Genomic DNA, 21287 nt, shown 5'->3' on the forward strand with positions numbered 1-21287 from the left:
TAATGTTAATCCGGCTATAACACCGAAGAAGCAACCTCCTCGGCGCCCGTCAAAGGAACATGCAGACGATGTGAGAGAGGAGGTCGCAAAATTGAAGAGAGCTGGGGCTATCAAGGAAGTATTCTACCCCGAATGGTTAGCAAACACAGTCGTGGTGAAGAAGAAGAGCGGGAAATGGCGGGTCTGCGTGGACTTCACGGACTTAAACAAGGCATGCCCGAAGGATCCTTTCCCAATGCCGCGGATAGACCGACTGGTAGATGCGATTGTCGGACATCCCCGAATGAGTTTTTTAGACGCTTTCCAAGACTACCATCAGATATCCCTGGCTACCGAAGACCAAGAAAAAACTGCTTTCGTCACCCCAGTTGGCAACTATCATTATAAGGTGATGCCCTTTGGCCTGAAGAATGCTGGGTCGACCTATCAGAGGATGATGACTAGGATGTTTGAACAGCAGATGGGCAAAACCGTTGAAGTGTACATAGACGACATGGTAGTAAAGAGCAAATTGGTGGTTGACCACATCAGAGACCTCGACGAAGTGTTTCAAATCCTGAGAAGATACAAGCTGCGACTGAACGCATCCAAATGTTCATTTGGGGTGGGATCAGGAAAATTCTTGGGCTATATGGTAACCCACCGAGGAATCGAGGTTAACCCTGACCAAATAAGAGCCATTCATAGCATGCAGCCTCCTCGGAATCCCAAAGAGGTCTAGAAGCTTACCGGCATGATAGCTGCTTTAAACCGTTTCATCTCCCGCTCAGCGGACAGATGCAGGCATTTTTTCCTCCTATTGCACAAGTGGAAGGGTTTCAAGTGGACTGAAGAGTGTGATTTAGCCTTCCAACAGCTCAAGGAATACCTCGCCTGACCACCGATCATGTCCAGTTCCGACGCCGACGAGGTGTTGTACGCATACATCGCAGTCGCCGCTCATGCGGTGAGCCTAGTGCTAATCCGAGAGGACAACGGCACGTAGCAGCCCGTGTATTACGTAAACAAATCGCTACAAGAGGCGGAGACCCGGTACCTCCCCCTCGAAAAGGCAATATTGGCCGTTGTGCAAGCCACACGGAAGCTCCCCCACTATTTTCAGGCACATACAGTAGTTGTGCTAACCCAACTTCCACTGAAATCAATCCTTCGTAGCGCCGACTACACAGGAAGAATAGCTAAATGGGGAACCATCTTGGGCGCCTTCGACATTAGATACATGCCTCGCACCGCCATAAAGGGTCAGGTCCTCGCTGATCTGGTAGCTGAATTCGCGGAGCCCACCCTAGAAGGGGTGGAAATGTCGGGATCACCAAGTGTCGATAGGAAACTGGTCGGCACGGTCTCTCAGCAAGAGCACGATAAGTGGAGAGCATACATCGATGGTGCAGCAAACCAAAGGGGCTCCGGGGTGGGACTCGTTCTAGTCTCTCCCGAAGGGATAACCGTAGAAAAGTCGTTGAGGCTCGGATTCTCGGCAACGAATAACGAAGCCGAGTATGAGGCACTGTTGGAGGGGATGTTTATGATCCGGAAATTGGGTGGGAAATGCGCGAGCATATTCTCGGATTCGAGACTCATAGTGGGACAAGTAAATGGGGAATTGGAGGCGAAGGATGAAAGAATGTGAGGGTACCTTACCTGGGCTAAACACCTACAGACCCATTTCGACGACTTCCGTTTAACGCATATACCCAGAAGTGGGAACACCCATGCCAATTCTCTTGCAACACTAGCCACCTCCTCAGCTCAGCCCCTTCTGCGGGTTATTTTAGTTGAAGACCTTTGCCACCCAACGGAAGAGGAGCCCAACGGTATTCGGGTACACAACATCGGGCCAGGACCTAACTGGATGGACCCTCTGGTGCTGTTCTTAAAGCACGACTCCTTACTAGACGATAAGGTTGAGGCTGACAAAATCAGAAGGAGAGCTTCTCGATTCTGGCTGTCTGAGGACTCCAAACTGTACAGATGCTCGTTCTCAGGGCCATACTTGCGGTGTGTGCACCTAGGGGCTACGGAACTCATCCTGGAAGAGTTACATGAAGGGGTTTGTGGAAGCCACACGGGGGGCCGGTTCCTCTCCCACAGGGCCATGACGCTGGGTTGCTGGTGGCCGAGCATGCATAAAGAGGCTCTGGAATATGTGAAGAAGTGTGACCAATGCCAAAGATTCGCCCCGAACATACATCAGCCGGGCGGAGTGCTTAACCCGTTGTCCAACCCTTGGCCATTCGCACAATGGGGCCTAGACATACTAGGGCCGTTCCCCAAAGCGGCCGGGAACAAGAAGTTTCTTCTCGTCGGCACCGATCACTTAACGAAATGGGTCAAAGCTGAGGCGCTGGCAAACATCAGGGACGTCGATGTCAAGAAATTTATCTGGAAAAATATTATCACTAGGTTCGGGACCCCGCACACCCTGATCTCGGACAACGGCCTCTAATTTGACAGCAAGGCTTTGAGAGAATATTGCAATGAACTGGGGATTGTCAACCGATACTCCACACCAGCCTACCCGCAGGGTAACGGACAGGCGGAAGCCATCAACAAAACCATAGTGAATGGACTGAAGAAGAGGTTGGACGACGCGAAAGGGAGGTGGGTTGAAAAGCTAGCCCACGTCTTGTGGGCGTACCGCACCATGCCTCGCAGATCCACGGGAGAAACCCCCTTTTCGTTGACCTACGGAGCCGAGGCCGTCATTCCGCTAGAAATAAACTTTCCCACCCAGAGGACTACTGCCTTCAACCCCATTGCTAACAATGACCTTCTAGAGAAAAGCCTGGACCTCCTCGAAGAGAGAAGGGAAAGTGCGATGGTGCACCTAGCTTATTATTAGCAAAAGCTTAAACAGGGCTACGACGCCAAGGTGAAGTCAAGGCCCTTGACGCCCGGGGATCAGTGCTGAGGAAAGTCCTGGGCACCGCGAGGAACCCTGCATGGGGAAAGCTTGGACCAAACTGGGAGGGCCCATACCGTATCACATCCGTGGCCGGCATTGGAGCGTACTTTTTGGAAGACTTGGACGAACATGTAGTGCCACGTCCGTGGAATGTAAATAACCTGAAAAGGTACTTTTATTAATGAAGGACACCATGCTTGATGCCGTGTTACTGTACAGCTATTTGGGATAAGCGTTAAACAGAACCCAAGTCCTGCATGGCTCCTCAAACCACAGGCTTAGGGGAAATTAACCACGATACGATTCTCCCTAAGTGTTAAACAGAACCCAAGTCCTGCATGGATCCCCGGACCACAGGCTTGGGGGAAATTAATCACGATACGATTCTCCCTAAGTGTTAAACAGAACCCAAGTCCTACATGACTCCTCGGACCACAGGTTTGGGGGAAATTAACCACGATACGATTCTCCCTAAGTGTTAAACAGAACCCAAGTCTTGCATGGCTCCTCGGACCACAGGCTTGGGAGAAATTAACCGGATACGATTCTCACTAAGAGTTAAACAGAACCCAAGTCCTGCATGGCTCATCGGACCACAGGCTTGGGGGAAATTAACCACGGTACGATTCTCACTAAGAGTTAAACAGAACCCAAGTCCTGCATGGATCCTCGGACCACAGGCTTGGGAGAAATTAACCACGGTACGATTCTCACTAAGAGTTAAACAGAACCCAAGTCCTGCATGGCTCCTCGGACCACAGGCTTGGGGGAAATTAACCACGGTACGATTCTCACTAAGAGTTAAACAGAACCCAAGTCCTGCATGGATCCCCGGACCACAAGGTTGGGGGAAATTAACCACGGTACGATTCTCACTAAGAGTTAAACAGAACCCAAGTCCTGCATGGCTCCTCGGACCACAGGCTTGGGGGAAATTAACCACGGTACGATTCTCACTAAGAGTTAAACAGAACCCAAGTCCTGCATGGCTCCTCGGACCACAGGCTTGGGGGAAATTAACCACGGTACGATTCTCACTAAGAGTTAAACAGAACCCAAGTCCTGCATGGCTCCTTGGACCACAGGCTTGGGGGAAATTAACCACGGTACGATTCTCACTAAGAGTTAAACAGAACCCAAGTCCTGCATGGCTCCTCGGACCATAGGCTTGGGGGAAATTAACTACGCCACGATTCTCACTAAGTGTTCAACAGAACCCAAGTCCTGCATGGCTTCTCGGCCACAGACTTGAGGGAAATTAATTTCGCAGTCATTTTTGTCTAATTATGAACTATCGTTATTTTCACGTATTCATTTATACTTAACTTTCAACAGTAAATGACAGAACTGATATCCATTCATGATGAAAACGAAAGAGAATAAAACAACGGTAGCTGAAAGGAAATAACCTTTATCATTCAATCTTAAAAGTGGTTCGGTTCGCAAACATTAACAATGCAAAACAAAACAAAACACGAAAAGCAAAACAAATAAATTCCTATACTACTTTCCTAAGAGCCCTGAGTCAGAGCGGGCTGATTATCTGCTGCTTGGTTCTCCAGGGCAATCTCCTTGGCCTGTGCAAGGATCTCGCTGATGAGAAGGCTGTCCTCGGGTGACTTGCCCTGCGTGGCCTGCTCCGTGCCCCCAGCCTCGGGAATAGTGGAGTCTGTTGGAAGAGGCTCTGTGGAGGCAACCTCGTCAGGAACCTCGCGCACGTCCTCCGGGAAAAATATGTTCTCAACTTTCCTGAGGTCAAAATCTGCTGGGACAGCTGCCTGATCCAGGGCTACACCCCAGGACATGGCGATGTATTCCCTGCAGACGGTGGCAACTTCCTCGGCCAGTCTAACCTCAGTATCATGGACTCCACGCTCATATGAAGCTGCCACAGCCTTCTCGGCAGCTTCCCTGGCCAAGCGAGCCTCCTCCTTGGTCCTTGCAAGCTCAGCCTTGAGCTTTGAAACTGCCTGCTGCTCCGCTGTCAGTTTCTCCTCAGATTGGCGGAGCTGTATACGCAGCTCGTCAGCTTGCTTTTCAGTATTTTTAAGGCCAGCTTCTGCACCCGCATGAGCCTTCTTCACCTCCTTTATTTCATTATTCTGACGATCAAAATCCCGTTTGAGATCGCCAGCGGCCTTCTCAGCAACAGAGCGGGACTGAGCCTCCCTATGCAAGTCCTCACGAGCCTTCTTGGCCCACTCCTCAACAACAAAAATTTGTTGAGTGACCTGCGTTCGGAAGGAAATAAAAACACTATTAAAACATGACGATAAGAAGGTACACAATATAGAGACGAGATAGAAGATTCCACTTACCATGGCCATATCCCTCTTCAGTGACATGAAAAGTTCTGGCTGACGAGTCTTTCTGAGACCCTCCATATCACGAGGCAAGAGAAGAGGCTGCTGCAGGGCCTCAGCCAAGAATGATGCCTGCCCTCGTTGGGATTCCCATAGGGTCGCATCCCAGGGGATTGGGGCGCCGTCTAATTCGATCCGAGGCGACCACGTACGTTGTTCCCTAAGAATGGCCGCCTCGTCTCGGCTATTAGTGGACCTAGTCCTCTTCTCTCGGGGCTCTTTCGTCTCCTTGCCCTTCTTTTTAGGCCCGGCCTTTTCACGGCCAATCTCTCCCTCCTCCGTTTCTTCTACAGGTCTTTTTCACCTTAAGTTAGGCATAGGCTGCAGCGCCGCATCCGACGAGGGAGGGAGAGGAGGAGCAGGAGCCTTAGGGGCAGTTTATCCCTTCGAGACGTCCTTGGAGGACTGCCCCTTGGTCCTGTTAGATAGAAGGCCCCTAAGGCCAATCCTTGGCTGCAAATCCATTCCTTCTTCTTCTGTCTCTTCGCTGATATCAGGTTGTGCGATGACTAAACCAGTATCAGGAGCCGCTGAGGCGCGGTCTAGATCGGCGTCGGAGTCCGAGAGCTCTACTACTCTGACCGACACCTCTCCTTCCTCGGTAAATTGGAACTGGTCTATTTGTTCCTCTAAGGATGAATGCGAAGAACCAGCCTCCTCCTCCGGGATAACCACTGGGGGAAAGGCACGTTGGGGAGACAGCTGAATAGGAGGTAAGTCTGTTGCAGCGAGGAACCCTGGTATGGATACGTCAATGCGTGCCAATCTCGGACTGCCAGCCCTTATAGCTTGGCCGACGTCTACCAAGGATCGAGTGAGGGGAATGTAGTCCAAAATCAAAGGAGCCGACCGTAGTTGTCCGTCCTCGCTTACGAAGATCTCAGACCTCAGGAGGTAATTTAGAGCCTGGATGTTGACCAAGCTCAGCCGAGGGGATGTTCGCTCCTTGTCTGCAAAGGCCGTTAAAGGGTTTATGTTAGTCCGAGGAGACATGCAACCAAACCAACAAGTTTAAAATAAAAAGAAAAAAGGGGGGAGGGGAGCTCGAAACTAAGGTCCTCCCCACGGAATCTAGTTCTATAACACCCCACCTGGCGTTCCCGCCCTAGTCGGACAGTGAAGGCCGTCATGCCATGGTCTGGAGACGATCAAATGGTCGTCCTTCAAGCCTTTGCTGGACTTGGGAAGGCAGGATATCAACCTCACTTCGTCAGTCCTGGACTTTAGGTAGTATGAGTCGCCGAGCTTATGGCATTCATAAAGATGAACCACGTCGTGCCATGAAAGGCCGAGGTTCATCTGGTCGTTTAAGGCGTCGGCACACCCCAGGATCCGGAACAGGTTCGTGGTGCATTGATGGGGGGCCAATCTATGACCACGTAGGTAGTCCCTAGTTATTCTCCCCATTGGAATTGTCATTCCTCCTTCCACGAAGGCTATCATTAGAATTACGACTTTCCCTGTTCTCCTCTTGAACAAAATGTCCTCCTGATGGCAATACTCTAAACCTACCTCCGGTGGAATACGATACTTCGCCCTGAAGCCTGCCATACCGGCCGGAGAATCTACCATTTTTTCAAGCCTACCCATCCCTTCTAATCCTAGACAACGTGAAGGCAGTTTGACTAATGAAGAGTAACGAAGAAGAAGCGCGCACTTACGGGTAAGAAGCTCAACGGAGTCTTCAAGAGAGTGGCGGCGAAAGTAAGAATGGGCTGAAGGAGAAGGCTCTGAGACGTTCTGGATACTGGAGTGTTCGTCAAAAATGAGGAATGAACGCTTTCAAAACATTATATACTCAGAGGGAGTGGGACAGACATACTCCCGTCCAGAGCAAATGAAACGTTGTCCACCGTTGATCCGGTTTCCAACCGTTGGATTGAAAGGGTGTAGAACCCCAAAATGCTGCAATTACCTTCCCCCGGGTCATTAAACGCCTTCAGCATTAATGAGGCACGTGAGGGCGCGCCCCCCCCACACGTGTGAAGCAGGAATCCACAACAAACTGTCCAGTAGGCATCAAAATCCCGTCTTTCCTCCTCGGACAAAGAAGAAAAAGCCGGAATTTTGAGGGGCTATTGTGGGGGTAAAATTCGCCAGTCAACGTTGGGCCATGATACTCGTACTAAGCCCAACCACAATAGGAAGCGAAGACACGGGCAAAGGACCCCCCAGCCCAATCATGTTGGGCCGGGCTTGCTTAAGGGGCGTCCGAGGAGGAGTACCTCCACGGACGCACCAAATGGGAGCCCGATTCACACCTTTTACACGGTGAAAGGTCATCCAAATATCAAAGGAAAATGCAGGACGTTCAGGGGGCAACCACAATTGCCGCATTAAATGCAAGGAAGCTACTTTTCCAGCCGTATTAATGTGGAAAGGACAGGAGAACAGAATTATCTTGGCCAGTGCAACTCACAAAAAAGATGGAGGATGTCCTATGGGACAGGCACTCAAGTAGAGGCCTAGATGATTAACAAGTGTAGAGTCATTATCGTTCGAAGGATGCTATATAAGAGAAGAAAATCCCCATGGCCAGGGGATCGGGAAAAAAGAGGAGAAAAAAGGGAGAAAGAGAAAGGAGTTCTGTGAACAAAGCATAAGATACAGCCCCACGGACTGTTATCCCAAGAAGCTTAAAGGAATATCCCCACGTCCAAATGGTTGCATGGCTTGCTTATAATTACGTTTACTCTGTCAAAACCTAGTTCTGTAACCTACTCTCTATAAATTCATTGTTGAGGGTCTTTTGGGCCAGAATCGCTTGCCTTTTGGGCCAGAATCGCTTGCCTGTTGGGCCTGAGCCCCAAAAACCGCCCTTACAATTATTATATCATAATTGTGTTAGAACATATAGACTAGTGTGTGTATCCAACTTACCAAAATTGACTCGATTCAACACAATTCGTTAGGTTGGGTTGGTTTCTAAGAGTTGGTGAGTTGGATTGGGTTGTGAATTTTTATTATTATTATTATTTACAGTGGGCCGTATTGAGTTTGGATCATAAAATTTTTAAATCTGCCTAATCTAACTTGACTCACCTATATTTAATATATATTTTAAGTTTAAAAATATACTATTATACAATTGTGTTATTCACTTTTTTATAATCCAAATCCTAAGTTCTCCTCATATAGTTTGTGTTGGTTTTGTGTTGGTTTTGTGTTATGCTCGGAATTATTTAGTAATAAATTTGCTCTTATTTGTGGGGTTTTTATTTTTTATTTTTTTTATAATGCTTAATTTAATAATAATAGTAATTTGTAATATAAAAAAACTATCCAACCCATGGATCCAACCTGATCCACTTGGGTTAGGTTCGATCCCTTAGATGGGTTGAATTTTTTTTTAATCCACCATAGTGGGTTGGGTAGAAAAAACCCTCAACTCAACTTATGCACACCCTTATAAATATAGATTAATTGATATGTAAGAGTCTTCTAAAAAAAAGGGTATTTAAGAGCAATAAGTCAATAACAAAGTCCTCCTTAATTTAGGATAAGACCCCAATTTTGGGAGGAAAACCCAAAAATTCTCACATTGGCTAGTTCTTTTTTTTAGAAAAGGGTTTTATCATCGCATGCACTTAGAGCATTAATTAGTAGACCATTTAAAGAAACTTTTTAATGGAAAAAAAAATGATAAGGTAATTAATTTTTTTGACAATTTTTTAAATTTTTTTATAAAATTGATGATTAATGCATGCCCTTAAAAAAATGTCTTAGTTTCTTTTTATCTATGGATAATATTATTTTTGCATTATTTATTTATTTATATTTCTCTCTTTTTGGGTTGCTCTTTTGGTAACAATGGTGCAAGGCACATCACAATCCCAATCATCATCCTCCTTGACCCCAAGACCTAGCGATATGGCTCCATGCAACTTAGTGGCTATTGTCGACTTGGTGGAGGGTCTAGTTTAATTCATAAGGCAATGTAAGCTTGGCGGGTTTTGAGCTTAGAAGAAAATAATAAAAAATAATTAAGAAATAATATTTAAATAAAATAAGGTGTAGAGTTTAGAATATGGAATAATGCAAGTGTTTTGAAAAATTAACAACTAAATTGTTAATGGATTTTGATTAAAAAAGAAAAAAGAAAAAATAATGTCATCGTTACAAACTATTTTATAATATTTTTACAAATTATTGATGTGACAAATTCTTATTAGTTCTAATATGAGTCTATCACTAACATCACATTGAGTAATACTACAGTCACAAACTATTTTACAACACTTTTACCACCTATTGATGTGACAAATTCTTATTAGCTTTAAAATGAGTCCATCACTTACATCACATTTATATTTGTTAATGATTATTTGAAAATTACTAAAACTACATTAGCAGTTTATAAAAATATTATAAAATAATTTGTATCTATAGTATTACTTAAAAAAAAAATGATTAATGAATGGTTTCTAAAAAAATAAAGGTCATTAGTAAATAATTTAAAGATAAACCTTTTAAAAAATAAATAATTAATAAATATCTTAATAGCAACTCATCTAAAAACTACGAATAAAAATTTAGAAAATAATAGGAGAAAAGTTATCCGAAACAAGTTTTGTAGTTACAAGCCAACTATTGTGAGCCACATAACTAATCCAAATTCCAATGTTTTTAGGAGATAGCCGTGAAAGTGCCCTATTTAAAAAAATCTTTTAGCTAAAAGCCTAAAAAGACAATTTCTAAGCGCCACATTTATAAATAAAGCAGAATCTTCTATATTTAATTAGTATTTTACTATTTATTTAGAAAGTAAAGCAGAATCTTCCAGAAGACTTCTTGTCCAAGCAGCTCACGCTCTAACTAAGTGGTCCTGTTTTGAAATTATCTTTTAAGGATGAGGATTTTGTATCCTTTTTGTTCTTCTGTTTTTGTATTGTGAATAAAATTCTTGTTCATCCCAAAAAAGAAGAAGAAGAAGACTTCTTGCCCACGCAAAAACAAACTCGTATATAAAGCAAACTTTCTCGCACTTTCATCACATCTGCGATTTTCTCACAAAAAATAAAAAATAAAAAAACGCTCACACTTTTATTGCTCTCAAACGCTTTTGCTTGCTTTCATACTCTCACAAAACAATGCCTCGCCGAAGCTCTGGTGGTCGTGTTGGTCGTGGTCCGTTTCGAAACCGTTTCTTTCTTTCATTTTTTTTTTTTTTTTTTTGGTGTTATATTTTCTCTTGGGTTGTGCTTGGATCTGACGATTTCTTGGTATAAATTTTCTGATGATATAAATTTTACTATACTGTGATGATTTGAGTTTTGAGGATTTTTTGTTCGAAGAAAAACACCTGATATAATCAAGATCAGCTCTATATTTAAATATCAATTAAATGAATTTATTTAATACTATCCCAATCAAGTTTAATTTGATGAATTAAATGTACAAATACTAACCAAATCAAGCTTTTAGATGTGGGAAAAAAAAAAATTTCTGTAATGAGAGCGGTGTCTTTTTATAAAAGGGATTGGGCTTTTTGCAATGGCAGCCTTAGGCCCAGGCCTAGAGCTGGTCTTGGATATTATAGATTTGTTGAGAATTATTTGGATATTATACATTTGAATTGATGTCTTAAAGTTAATAAATCTTAATAAATCTTGATGCGCTTGAAGCAAATCCCAAACAAACGTGTGCTTCATGTCTACCGTGAAACTCATCAATGTGTGGATGCTTTGACAAAGCTTGGAGCACAAACCGACTCTAATTTTGTAGTTTTTTGTAATCCACCGCCTGTGGTGGGAAGTTTGTTAGCTTTTGATAAAGCTAACATGTTTTGTAATAGACTTATTAATTACTCCCTCCGTCCCACTTTGTTTGTCCTATTTGAAAAGTCAAATTTTTTAAGGGAACATCATTTATTATCTTGTCTATTTTTTAAAAATGTATAAGTTTTCAAAACTACCCTTAAATAAATTTATCAAAAAATTGAATTAGTAAATTAATAGGGGTATAATAGGAACATTAGTAAATTAATAACTTTTATTTTTAGAAATGAGACAATATTTTGAGACATCCCAAAATGGAATAGAGGACAAACAAAGTGGGACGGAGGGAGTATTAGTTAATATTATATCATGGTTTACCGAAAAAAAAGAAAAAAAAAATCTTGATGTGCTCATCACCTGTGTCCTCAAATGTGTTGCGAGGATTTTTATTTTTTAAAATTTTCTTTGATTTTTTTATATGTTCTAAAATAATATGATAACTAGTTTTTTATTTTTTTTGATAACTTAATATTAAACATAAAAATGTCTATAATAATATGAAATATGCCTAAAGATTTGTATTAATAAATTTCTCATGTGTCATTGTTCATGTTCAAGCTTTTTAGATTTTAAATCAATTAATATATTTTTAAAGTTAAAATTTGTCCATGAGTTTTATTTTAAAAAAAGAAAAAAAGTCATTTTATACTAGCAGCTAATTTGTGTTCAAACTTCAAAGTCCAATCACAACATACATTGTATTGTTATTTTGCAGGAAGGTCAAGTTCCCGCCGTGCAGCCCGTGCCACGGCAAGTAATACTCCTAAGCGAGGTAAAATGATGTGTGGATTATGTGAACCTTCTATTGTGCATGACTTGTTTGCTTAGTTTTATAGAGGGTATTCCTTTCTTTCTTATGTTACTTTGTTTTTGCTTTTATAGCCCTTTCCTTTGGGTATGCCAAAATGTTTTGTTTTAGCATTTATATAAGGGTCCGGTTTTAGCATTTATAGCCCTTTTTCCAAAATTAACTATCCATTTTTGGAAATATTTTTTCGAGAATTGAAAAAGTTGTCAATACTTTTTTCAAATATTGAGAAAATTTTTTCCAAAAATGAAAATTATTATATGCCCTTATGACATACATTAGCAAAATCTTTTATATAATGTAATCCCAGTGACATCTTCTCATGGAAGTATTCACTAGTCACATAAAATAAGGAGAAGTCAGAATCTGTCTTTTGGGATCTTTAATTTGATTATTTTCTTTTATACCAAACACAATTTTTGTTTGTGTTTTCTGTCAATTCAGTGTGTTTGACAATATAGGGCGCTCAATCATTGTGTGGTGTGCTTTTATTGTCTTTACCTTGAACATTTGGGTAAGCACGTGCTATTCTTGGGAATGAGAGAATTCCTGTTTGAGTAGTTGGGTTTGGTGTTTTTGGTATAATGAGGTAGATGTCTAATATTGTCATATGTAAGACAATGAACATTCTTATCATTTTGATGGTATTACTTAGTGATATTGTCTTTCCTATTTAATTTTATCATAGTGTTTAAACTGTTTCGTTTCTACAGCGGCTGCTGCTCCTCCTCATACAGTGCCTGCACAAGGTCAAAGTGGGTCTGAAAAGGGATCACTTGGTGCCACTTTTGCAAGTGGTGAGTATTAAGTGTTTCTGAATGCCACAATTATCTCTCTTATGAATTGGGAGAGAGAGAGAGAGAGTGTGTGTATATATATTTATGAGTTCCTGGAATCTTATAGCACTTTATTTGTTGATGCATAGGCTTGGTCTGGGGTACTGGTGCTTATATTGCTTACAGTGCTGTAAATTCTTTGATGGGTCCTCGTGTCGATGAGCATAAGACTGTTTGTGCTAATCAATCCAAGGCCTTTATTGATGTATGATTCTCCTCCTCATACCACGTTGTCTATGATTTTTTTTTTTTAATAAATATAATTGTTTCTCTAATTGAACGATTTGGTTTCAAGTTGTTTTCCCTAGTTCTGAATAAATTCTTTTCTTTTCCTTTTGAGCCTTTTGGAAATGCTTTTGGTCTGAATGCGGATATCAATGCATTACAAAACAATTCCTGTTTATCTGCTATCTTCATTGTTTGACTATGCTACGAGAGTTATTTGAACTTGATGCTGAATTGGATCAAACTGCTCATATCTAATAATTTGTCTCTATCACACCTTCAGCACATATCCCATGATTTAGTCAATAAAATCTTTACTTACCTATCAAAATATATACAGGGCCGGCTCAATAAATTTAGGGGCCTTAGGCGAAATATTAAAATGGAGCCTTTTATTATATTTAATTATAAATTTATATATTTTTTTCAATTAAAATTTATTTTTCTTGCTTTTTGAGAGGCAAAATTACTAATTAAATTTTTGCATTCAAATTCCGCTAACATTTCCTTTTTAATTGGTAATATGGTTAATCCACTTAATTTTTCTTGTGACATAGTTGATCTTAAATATGATTTTATTAATTTTAATTTTGAAAAACTTATTTATGCGGAAGCAACTGTAACATGTATGGTTAGTAATATTCTGAAAGCAATACATGTATTTGGAAAAGATTCTAGCCTCTTTATATAATTTAGTACATTAATTAGAGAGTTTTCATTTATTTGCAAAACTTCTTTTAAAACTTTTAGTTTTGAAAATAAATCTAAACCATCAATATCGGAATAAGTTTCATATGTGAGAAAATATTCAATATTAAGACAATTTTTTTTCAAACTATACAATTTTTTGATGGGATATTATATAATATATTATTACTATTTGGGGGCCTCTTTATCGGTGGAGGCCTTAGGCCACTGCCTAAGTGGCCTATAGCTTCAGCCGGCCCTATATATATATATATATATAATTCTTCAAGTGCTTCCTTCTATGTTTCTCACCCTTTTTACCCATTCTCATTTTCTTTGCTACCTAGCTATTTAGGTATAACTTATTTATATATAAAAAAAAGAAGCTATTTGTGTTTAACATGTTTTTCAAACTGTTGGGTACTAGTTTCCGAACAGTTGGAAATCTTGGTGGTGGTATTGAGTGGCCATAGTTTCTTAGCAAGACTACAACATTTTTTTTTTGCCTTGCAGTGCCTGGAAGCTAACGGAAGCGACATAAGAAAGTGTCAGGGCTTCATGGACGTGCTGCGCCATTGCCGCCAAACTCAGGCACCTTGAGTGCTTGAACTTGATCATGATGAAATCTCCCTTTAAATCACTGAAGAATGCTAGTAGTGTCAGGTTATTTTGTGTGTTACAGTTAAGAGGATGGACCTGAATAATGAATATTCTCTGGTGGAACTTTATCATGTTCCGAAGAATAACTACCTAGAAACTCTTTTGAGTCTATTTAGTAGACTTTGCTTATGTGGTATTTCGCCTGAATTTTATGAATCTTGTCCAGCATGCCCAGCATAACATTTTTTAAGGGACCTACTTGATGTTGAGCTGAAAAGCAAAACTAGGAACTTGTTTACAGGAGGAAACAAGAGAGTAGTGAATGTTTTTAATAAATTTACACAACTTGATGAAAACACTTGCATTGGAAAATGTATTTTAGGACTAAGGAAGTTAGGCCTATTAGCTGTGAAGAGGCCAGAAATACTGCCTATATTGTTCTCTGTTTTGAATGAGGGTGAGGTTGCAATTTTTTCGTCACTGTTTCTGTCATGAAGAGAAAGGATTCCTCTCGAGTTAAAAAAAAAAAAAAAAAAAAAAAAAAAAAAAAAAAAAAGTTTTAAAGCCTCCTAAAATTATAGGTTGATGAGAGTTTAAAACGAAAGTGTCAAAAGCCTCCCTAAAGTTATAGGTTGATAGGATTACTGTAAGAGCAGTTATGCTCTAAGGTACATGATTATTTTATATTGAAACAAACGGAACGTAAAATAACTCATAATAAGCATTAGTAAAATCCATAAAAATTACCCCATAACTCATAAAAATTATGATAAAAATTTAGAAAACAATAGAAGAAAAGTTATACATAACAAGTTTTGTATTTACAAGCCAACTATTGTGGGCCACGTAACTGATCCAAATTCCAATGTTCTAGGAAATAGCTCTAAAGCGCCACGTTTAAAAAAAAATCTTTTTAGCTAAAAGCCTAAAAAGCCACATTTATAAATAAAGCAGAATCTTCCAGAAGACTTCTTGCCCACGCAAAAACAAACTCGTATATAAAGCCTAAACTTTCTCACATTTTCATTACATTGCTGTTCTCTCACCCAAAAAAAAAACTCTTCACACCTTCCACGTTATAGCTCTCTGACGCTCTTTGTTGCTTTCACACTCTCACAAAACAATGGCTCGCCGAAGCTCTGGCGGCGGTGGTGGTAAGTTTCGAAACCGTTTCTTTCTTTCATTTTTTTTTTTTTTTTTTTTTTTTTTGTGTTATATATTCTCTTGGGTTGTGCTTGGATCTGAGGATTTCTTGGTATAAATTTTCTGATGATATAAATTTTACTATACTGTGATGATTTGAGTTTTGGGGATTTTTTGTTCCAAAAAAAAAAAAACTTGATATAATCAAGATCAGCTTTATATTTATATATCAATTAAAATAAATTTATTTAATACTATCTGAATCAAGTTTGATTTGATAAATTAAACACATAACGTGATGTGTAGATAGTGATTTAGAAGAAATAGTGCACAAACTTTTTATATAATGAGAGTGGAGCCTTTTTTATAAGAGGGATTGGGCTTTTTGTAATGGGAGCCTTAGGCCCAGGCCTAGAGCTGGTCTTTGGATATTATAGATTTGTTGAGAATTATATGGATATTATAGATTTGTTGAGAATTATATGGATATTATAGATTTGTTGTGATGGTTTTTATTTTTGTAAATTTTCTTTGATTTTTTTTTTTTATATGTTCTAAAATAATATGATAATTAGTTTTTTATTTTGATAACTTAATATTAAAAATAAAAATGTCTATAATAATATGAAATATGCCTAAAGATTTATATTAATAAATTTCTCGTGTCCTTATTTTTTAAGAAATGTTGTGTCTCGTGTCATTGTTCATGTTCACGCTTTTTAGATTTTAAATCAAATGTATTTTTAAAGTAAAAATTTGTCAATGAGTTTCATTTAAAAAAAAAAAAAAAAAACAAAAGGCATTTTATACTAGCAGCTACATTGTGTTCAATCTTCAAAGTCCAATCACAATTAACCAATTGTTTCTTGAATTATGTATTGTATGAATGCTCCTCTCGTCTTTGTTTTGTCCATATGAATAGATTTATTTTAGATTTGTAATATCATTAGCTAGCTGTTCACCAAGTGATCTGAAACTCTAAAACATACATTGTATTGTTATTTTGTAGGAAGGTCAAGTTCCCGAAGCTCCCGCCCTGCAGCCCGTGCTGCACCAAGTAATACTCCTAAGCCAGGTAAAATGATGTGTGGATTATGTGAACCTTTTATTGTGCATGACTTGTTTGCTTAGTTTTCTAGAGGGTATTCCTTTCTTTCTTATGTTGCTTTGTGTTTCCTTTTATAGATCTCTTCCTTTGGGTATGCTAAACGTTTTGTTTTTAGCATTTATAAAATGTAATCCCAGTGACATCTTCCCATGGAAGTGTTCACTAGTTACATAAAATAAGAAGTCAGAATTTGTCTTTTGGGATCTTTGATCTGATTATTTTCTTTTATGCCAAACACAATTTTAGCTTGTATTTTCTATCAATTTGGTGTTTTTGGCAATTTAGAGCACTCGATTATTGTGTGGTGTGCTTTTATTGTCTTTACCTTGAACATTTGGGTAAGCACGTGCTATTCTTGGGAATGAGAGAATTCCTGTTTGAGAAGTTGGATTTGGTGTTTGTGGTATTGACTTTGCACTGGGGGTTAGAAAATGAGGTAGATGTCTAATATTGTCATATGTAAGACAATGATATTCTTTATCATTTTGATTGTATTACTTAGTGATATTTTCTTGCCTATTTTATTTTATCATAGTGTTTAAACTGTTTTGTTTCTACAGCGGCTGCTGCTCCTCCTCGTCCAGTGCCTGCACAAGGTCAAAGTGGATCTGTAATGGGATCACTTGGTGCCACTATTGCAGATGGTGAGTATTAAGTGTTTCTGAATGCCACAATTATCTCTCTTATGAGTTGAGAGAGAGAGAGAGAGAGTGTGTGTGTGTCTGAGTTCCTGGAATCTTACAGCACTTTATTTGTTGATGCATAGGCTTGGCCTGGGGTACTGGTACTTCTATTGCTCACAGAGCCATGGATGCTCTGATGGGTCCTCGTGTCATTAAGCATGAGACTGTTGCTTCATCAGCTTCTGATGTTCCACCAGCTCCAAACACAAACGGTGTTGGAAGTTCTACTGTTTGTGCTGATCAATCCAAGGCCTTAATTGACGTATGGTTCTCCTCCTCATACCACCTTGTCTATGATATATATATATATATATATATAAATTTAATTGTCTCTCTAATTGAACAATTTGGTTTCAAGTTGTTTTCCCTAGTTTTGAATAAATTCTTTTCTTTTCCTTTTGAGCCTTTTGGAAATGCTTTTGGTCTGAATGCCAATATCAATCCATTACAAAATAATTCCTGTTTATCTTCTATCTTCATTGTTTGACCATGCTACGAGAGTTATTTGAACCTGATGCTGAATTGGATCAAACTGCTCATATCCCATGATTTAGTCAATAAAATCTTTACTTACCTATCAAAATATATATATATATATATATATATAATTCTTCAAGTGCTTCCATCTTTGTTTCTCACCCTTTTTACCCGTTCTCATTTTCCTTGCTACCTAGCTATTTAGTCATAACTTATTTATAAAAAAAGCTGTTTGGGTATAACATGTTTTTCAAACTGTTGGGTACTAGTTTCTGAACAGTTGGAAATCTTGGTGGTGGTATTGAGTGGCCATAGTTTCTTAGCAAGACTAAGTTCAACATTTTTTTTTTTGGCTTGCAGTGCCTGGAAGGTTACGGAAGCGACATAAGCAAGTGCCAGTTCTACATGGACATGCTGCACCAGTGCCGCCAAAACTCAGGCACCTTGAGTGCTTGAACTTGATCATGATGAAATCTCCCTCTAGTTTTAAATCACTGAAGAATGCTAGTAGTGTCAGGTTATTTTGTGTGTTCCAGTTAAGAGGATGGACCTGAATATTCTCTGGTGGAACTTTATCATGTTCTGAAGAATAACTACCTAGAAACTCTTTTGAGTCTATTTAGTAGACTTTTGCTTATGTGATATTTTGCCCGAATTTTATGAATCCTGTCAAGCATGTCCATTGTCCGGCATAACATTTTTTAAGGGACCTACTTGATGTTGAGCTGAAAATCAAAACTAGGAACTTGTTTACAGGAGGAAACAAGAGGGTACTGAACGTTTTTAATAAATTTACACAACTTGATGAAAACGCTTGCATTGGAAAATGTATTTTAAGACTAAGGACGTTAGGCCTATGAGCTTTGAAGAGGCCAGAAATACTGCCTATATTGTTCTCTGTTTTGAATGAGGGTGAGGTTGCAATTTTTACATCACTGTTTGTGTCATGAAGAGAAAGGATTCTTTTCTTGAGTTAAAAAAGGTTTTAAAGCCTCCTAAATTTATAGGTTGATGAGAGTTTAAAACGAAAGTGTCAAAAGCCTCCCTGAAGTTATAGGTTGGTGGTATTACCGTAAGAGCAGTTATGCTCTATGGTACGAAATTTTTTATGTTGTTAAGAAGCAACATGTTGAATGTAGCCAAAATGTGAGATGGACGATGATATTGGGGTGAAATTATCCCTACCTAAATTGTTCAAAGGTAAGGGTGACTCCTATTGATGAAAATAATTTAAAAAAAAAAAAAATTTATTTCAATACATTATAAGTGGAAGGAGGCCAAAAGGGGAGAAATTCAAATTTTGGATGCCCCAATTGGAAGTATTAGGTGGTGCCAATTTACCTATAGGTCATTGGCTTCTCTTGATTAAAAAATGTGAGAAAGTTGCATAAGATTGTTTGCAATGAAGGTTGATTAGTACGTTGGTTAAAATGATTAATGTAAATAGAAAGTAAAAAGAAGAAGGAAGAATAACTGAATGAGTGACCTAAAATAACACCTATAGAAGTAGTGAAGATGTGTTAATTAGGGATGTGACTAAGAATATGATTTTGACAGGATAGAATAGTAGACAACTTAAATGTGGCCAATCCCAAGTAGTTGATGAGAATCGGTAGCCAATTCGAGTTAATTGGGATTAAGAGTGCGTTTGGATTCGGCTGAAAGTTCCCTGCGTTTGCGTTTTGTCTGTTTTTTTTTTTTTTTTTTTTTTTTTTTCACGAGTTTTGGAGCGTTTTGGGTGTTGCGGCTACTGTTCATGCACTGTTCAATGAACAGTAGCCGCAAACTTTGACTTTTCAAATTTTTTTGGACCAATCACAGCACATCGTGTACTGTTAACGGACCCACAAATTTCACTTTTCAGCAACTTTTTCATTAAAAATGGGTCTCACGATACTATTCACACATTTAAAAATTATTTCGCTACAGTGTTTTTCAGTTTTCAGTTTCAGTTTTCAGTTTTCAGCTGTATCCAAACGGACCCTTAATCTTAGTTGAGTTATATCTTAACATTATAGTTTGTTAAAGTATTAACTGTAGATAATAAGTATTATGCAATACGATAAAGATATGAATAAATAATTTTACGAAAGATGTGGAGGATAGGTAAGTTAGCCTCTTTTACGTGAGAGAGTGATCAAGAAAGAAATTACTCATATTTCTTTTAGTAGCAAATAGTTTATTTTCATGTACTTACCTTTTATTTTAGCTATTTATGTACTTGCTGTGGATGGTCTGCTACTTTGCATATTTGTCATTGTTGCTCTTTTGGTTGATTTTTATTTGGACACGTGCTGTTAATGATATGCATTTGATTTGTTGTATAGTCTTTGTATACACAACTTAATTGATAATGTTGTCACATTTTATGGTTTTGATTTGTTTGGATATGTGGAGGAAGGAGTTTGTAAAGCTTTTGGAATGTGGTGGTGAAAAAAGAGCGTGCGAAACATTCATGTTGGTTTTTTTCCTACAAAATAATGTGGTTTGAATTAGGTTGGTCACTAGAACTTACCTTTTTAAATGGGAGTACCACCGGGCTGCAAAGTCATTGGACTTTAGTATATGCTGTACTTTGGTTTACCTCATTTCTAGTCTTCGAAGGGTCTTACATATTTTAGAAGGTCTAAGTATTGTTACAAAACTACAAAAAATGCAGGTTTAAGCTGCGTTTTACAAGGTCTAAGTATTGTTACAACACTACAAAACACGCGGCTATAGGTCAAACTTTGAGCCGCTTTTATGGAAAACACAGCTCCACCCTGGACATGTAGCCGTGTTTACTAAACGCGGCTATAAACTAGCTCTGAAGCCGTGTTTTCTGAGGATGAGGTTGCGTTTAGATGGGTAGGACTTAAGCCGCGTTTTTAACTTCAGACCCATCCGGATTTTTTTTTTTCTGTGTTTGATTAAACGCAACTTCTACATGTCTGGAACTGCATTTGTTTAAATGCGGCTTAAATATTTAGTATAAAAAAAAAATTCCCTCAATTCCACACAATTGAAAAAAAACCCTAAGCTCTCGATCTCAACTCTCAAAAAACTTGCAAGATGAATGATGGAGACTTTGGCAAAAGAGCTGGAAGAAGTATATTTTATGTTGTACATTGTTGTAAGCCAAGCGAGCTATTCTTATTACCTCATATATGAATGTAATATGTTACATTTTGAATATATCATGTGGTAGAAATGCTATCTCCGAAGGCAAGGTTGTTAATGTTGGATTTATGATGCTTAGAAAATGGGTCCATATTTTCCCACTAATGTGGCATCTATAACCTTTTTTTTTTTTTTTGGTTTGTTGAGATAATGACATCTATAACTTGATTTTAAATGCTTTCATTTGCTTTATAAATAACAAAACTGTATACTTTATTAAATAACCACTCATATCGTTGTCATAAGCTTGATCTTTAGAAAAGAATATTAAGGGTACGTTTGGTACACTGAATGAAAATTACAGCATGAATTGTAATATTTATTACTAGGAATAAAATATGTTGTAATGTAATAACTAAACCTATTCATAAATTTGGTTGTGAGTTATAACATTAGAATCAAATTTAAGATTTATTTTCGGAAATATCCTACTCATACAATTATATCTCCTTAAAAATTGTTATTTTTTAAATTTAAGAGAGATATATGTTATTTTTTATGATTTTTTTTATTTTT

The 21287-nt window shown here is 38.8% G+C and overlaps 2 protein-coding genes across 2 annotated transcripts; both read left to right on the plus strand.

Annotated features, from left to right (window-relative positions):
* The first annotated feature begins 10880 nt into the window (after positions 1–10880).
* On the plus strand, positions 10881–12900 carry LOC126700807 (uncharacterized). The gene is made up of 4 exons (XM_050398991.1): positions 10881–11022; positions 11725–11817; positions 12567–12650; positions 12779–12900. Exons 1-4 carry the CDS (start codon positions 10881–10883, stop codon positions 12898–12900), a joined length of 441 nt encoding a protein of 146 aa, XP_050254948.1.
* Positions 12901–15193: 2293 nt separating this feature from the next.
* LOC126699619 (uncharacterized) lies at positions 15194–18423 on the plus strand. The gene is made up of 5 exons (XM_050397546.1): positions 15194–15355; positions 16354–16419; positions 17013–17096; positions 17219–17397; positions 17973–18423. Exons 1-5 carry the CDS (start codon positions 15325–15327, stop codon positions 18066–18068), a joined length of 456 nt encoding a protein of 151 aa, XP_050253503.1. The 5' UTR covers positions 15194–15324; the 3' UTR covers positions 18069–18423.
* Positions 18424–21287: the final 2864 nt, after the last annotated feature.

Source organism: Quercus robur, chromosome 9 (genome assembly GCF_932294415.1).
Source record: "Quercus robur chromosome 9, dhQueRobu3.1, whole genome shotgun sequence".
Lineage (NCBI taxonomy): Eukaryota > Viridiplantae > Streptophyta > Magnoliopsida > Fagales > Fagaceae > Quercus > Quercus robur.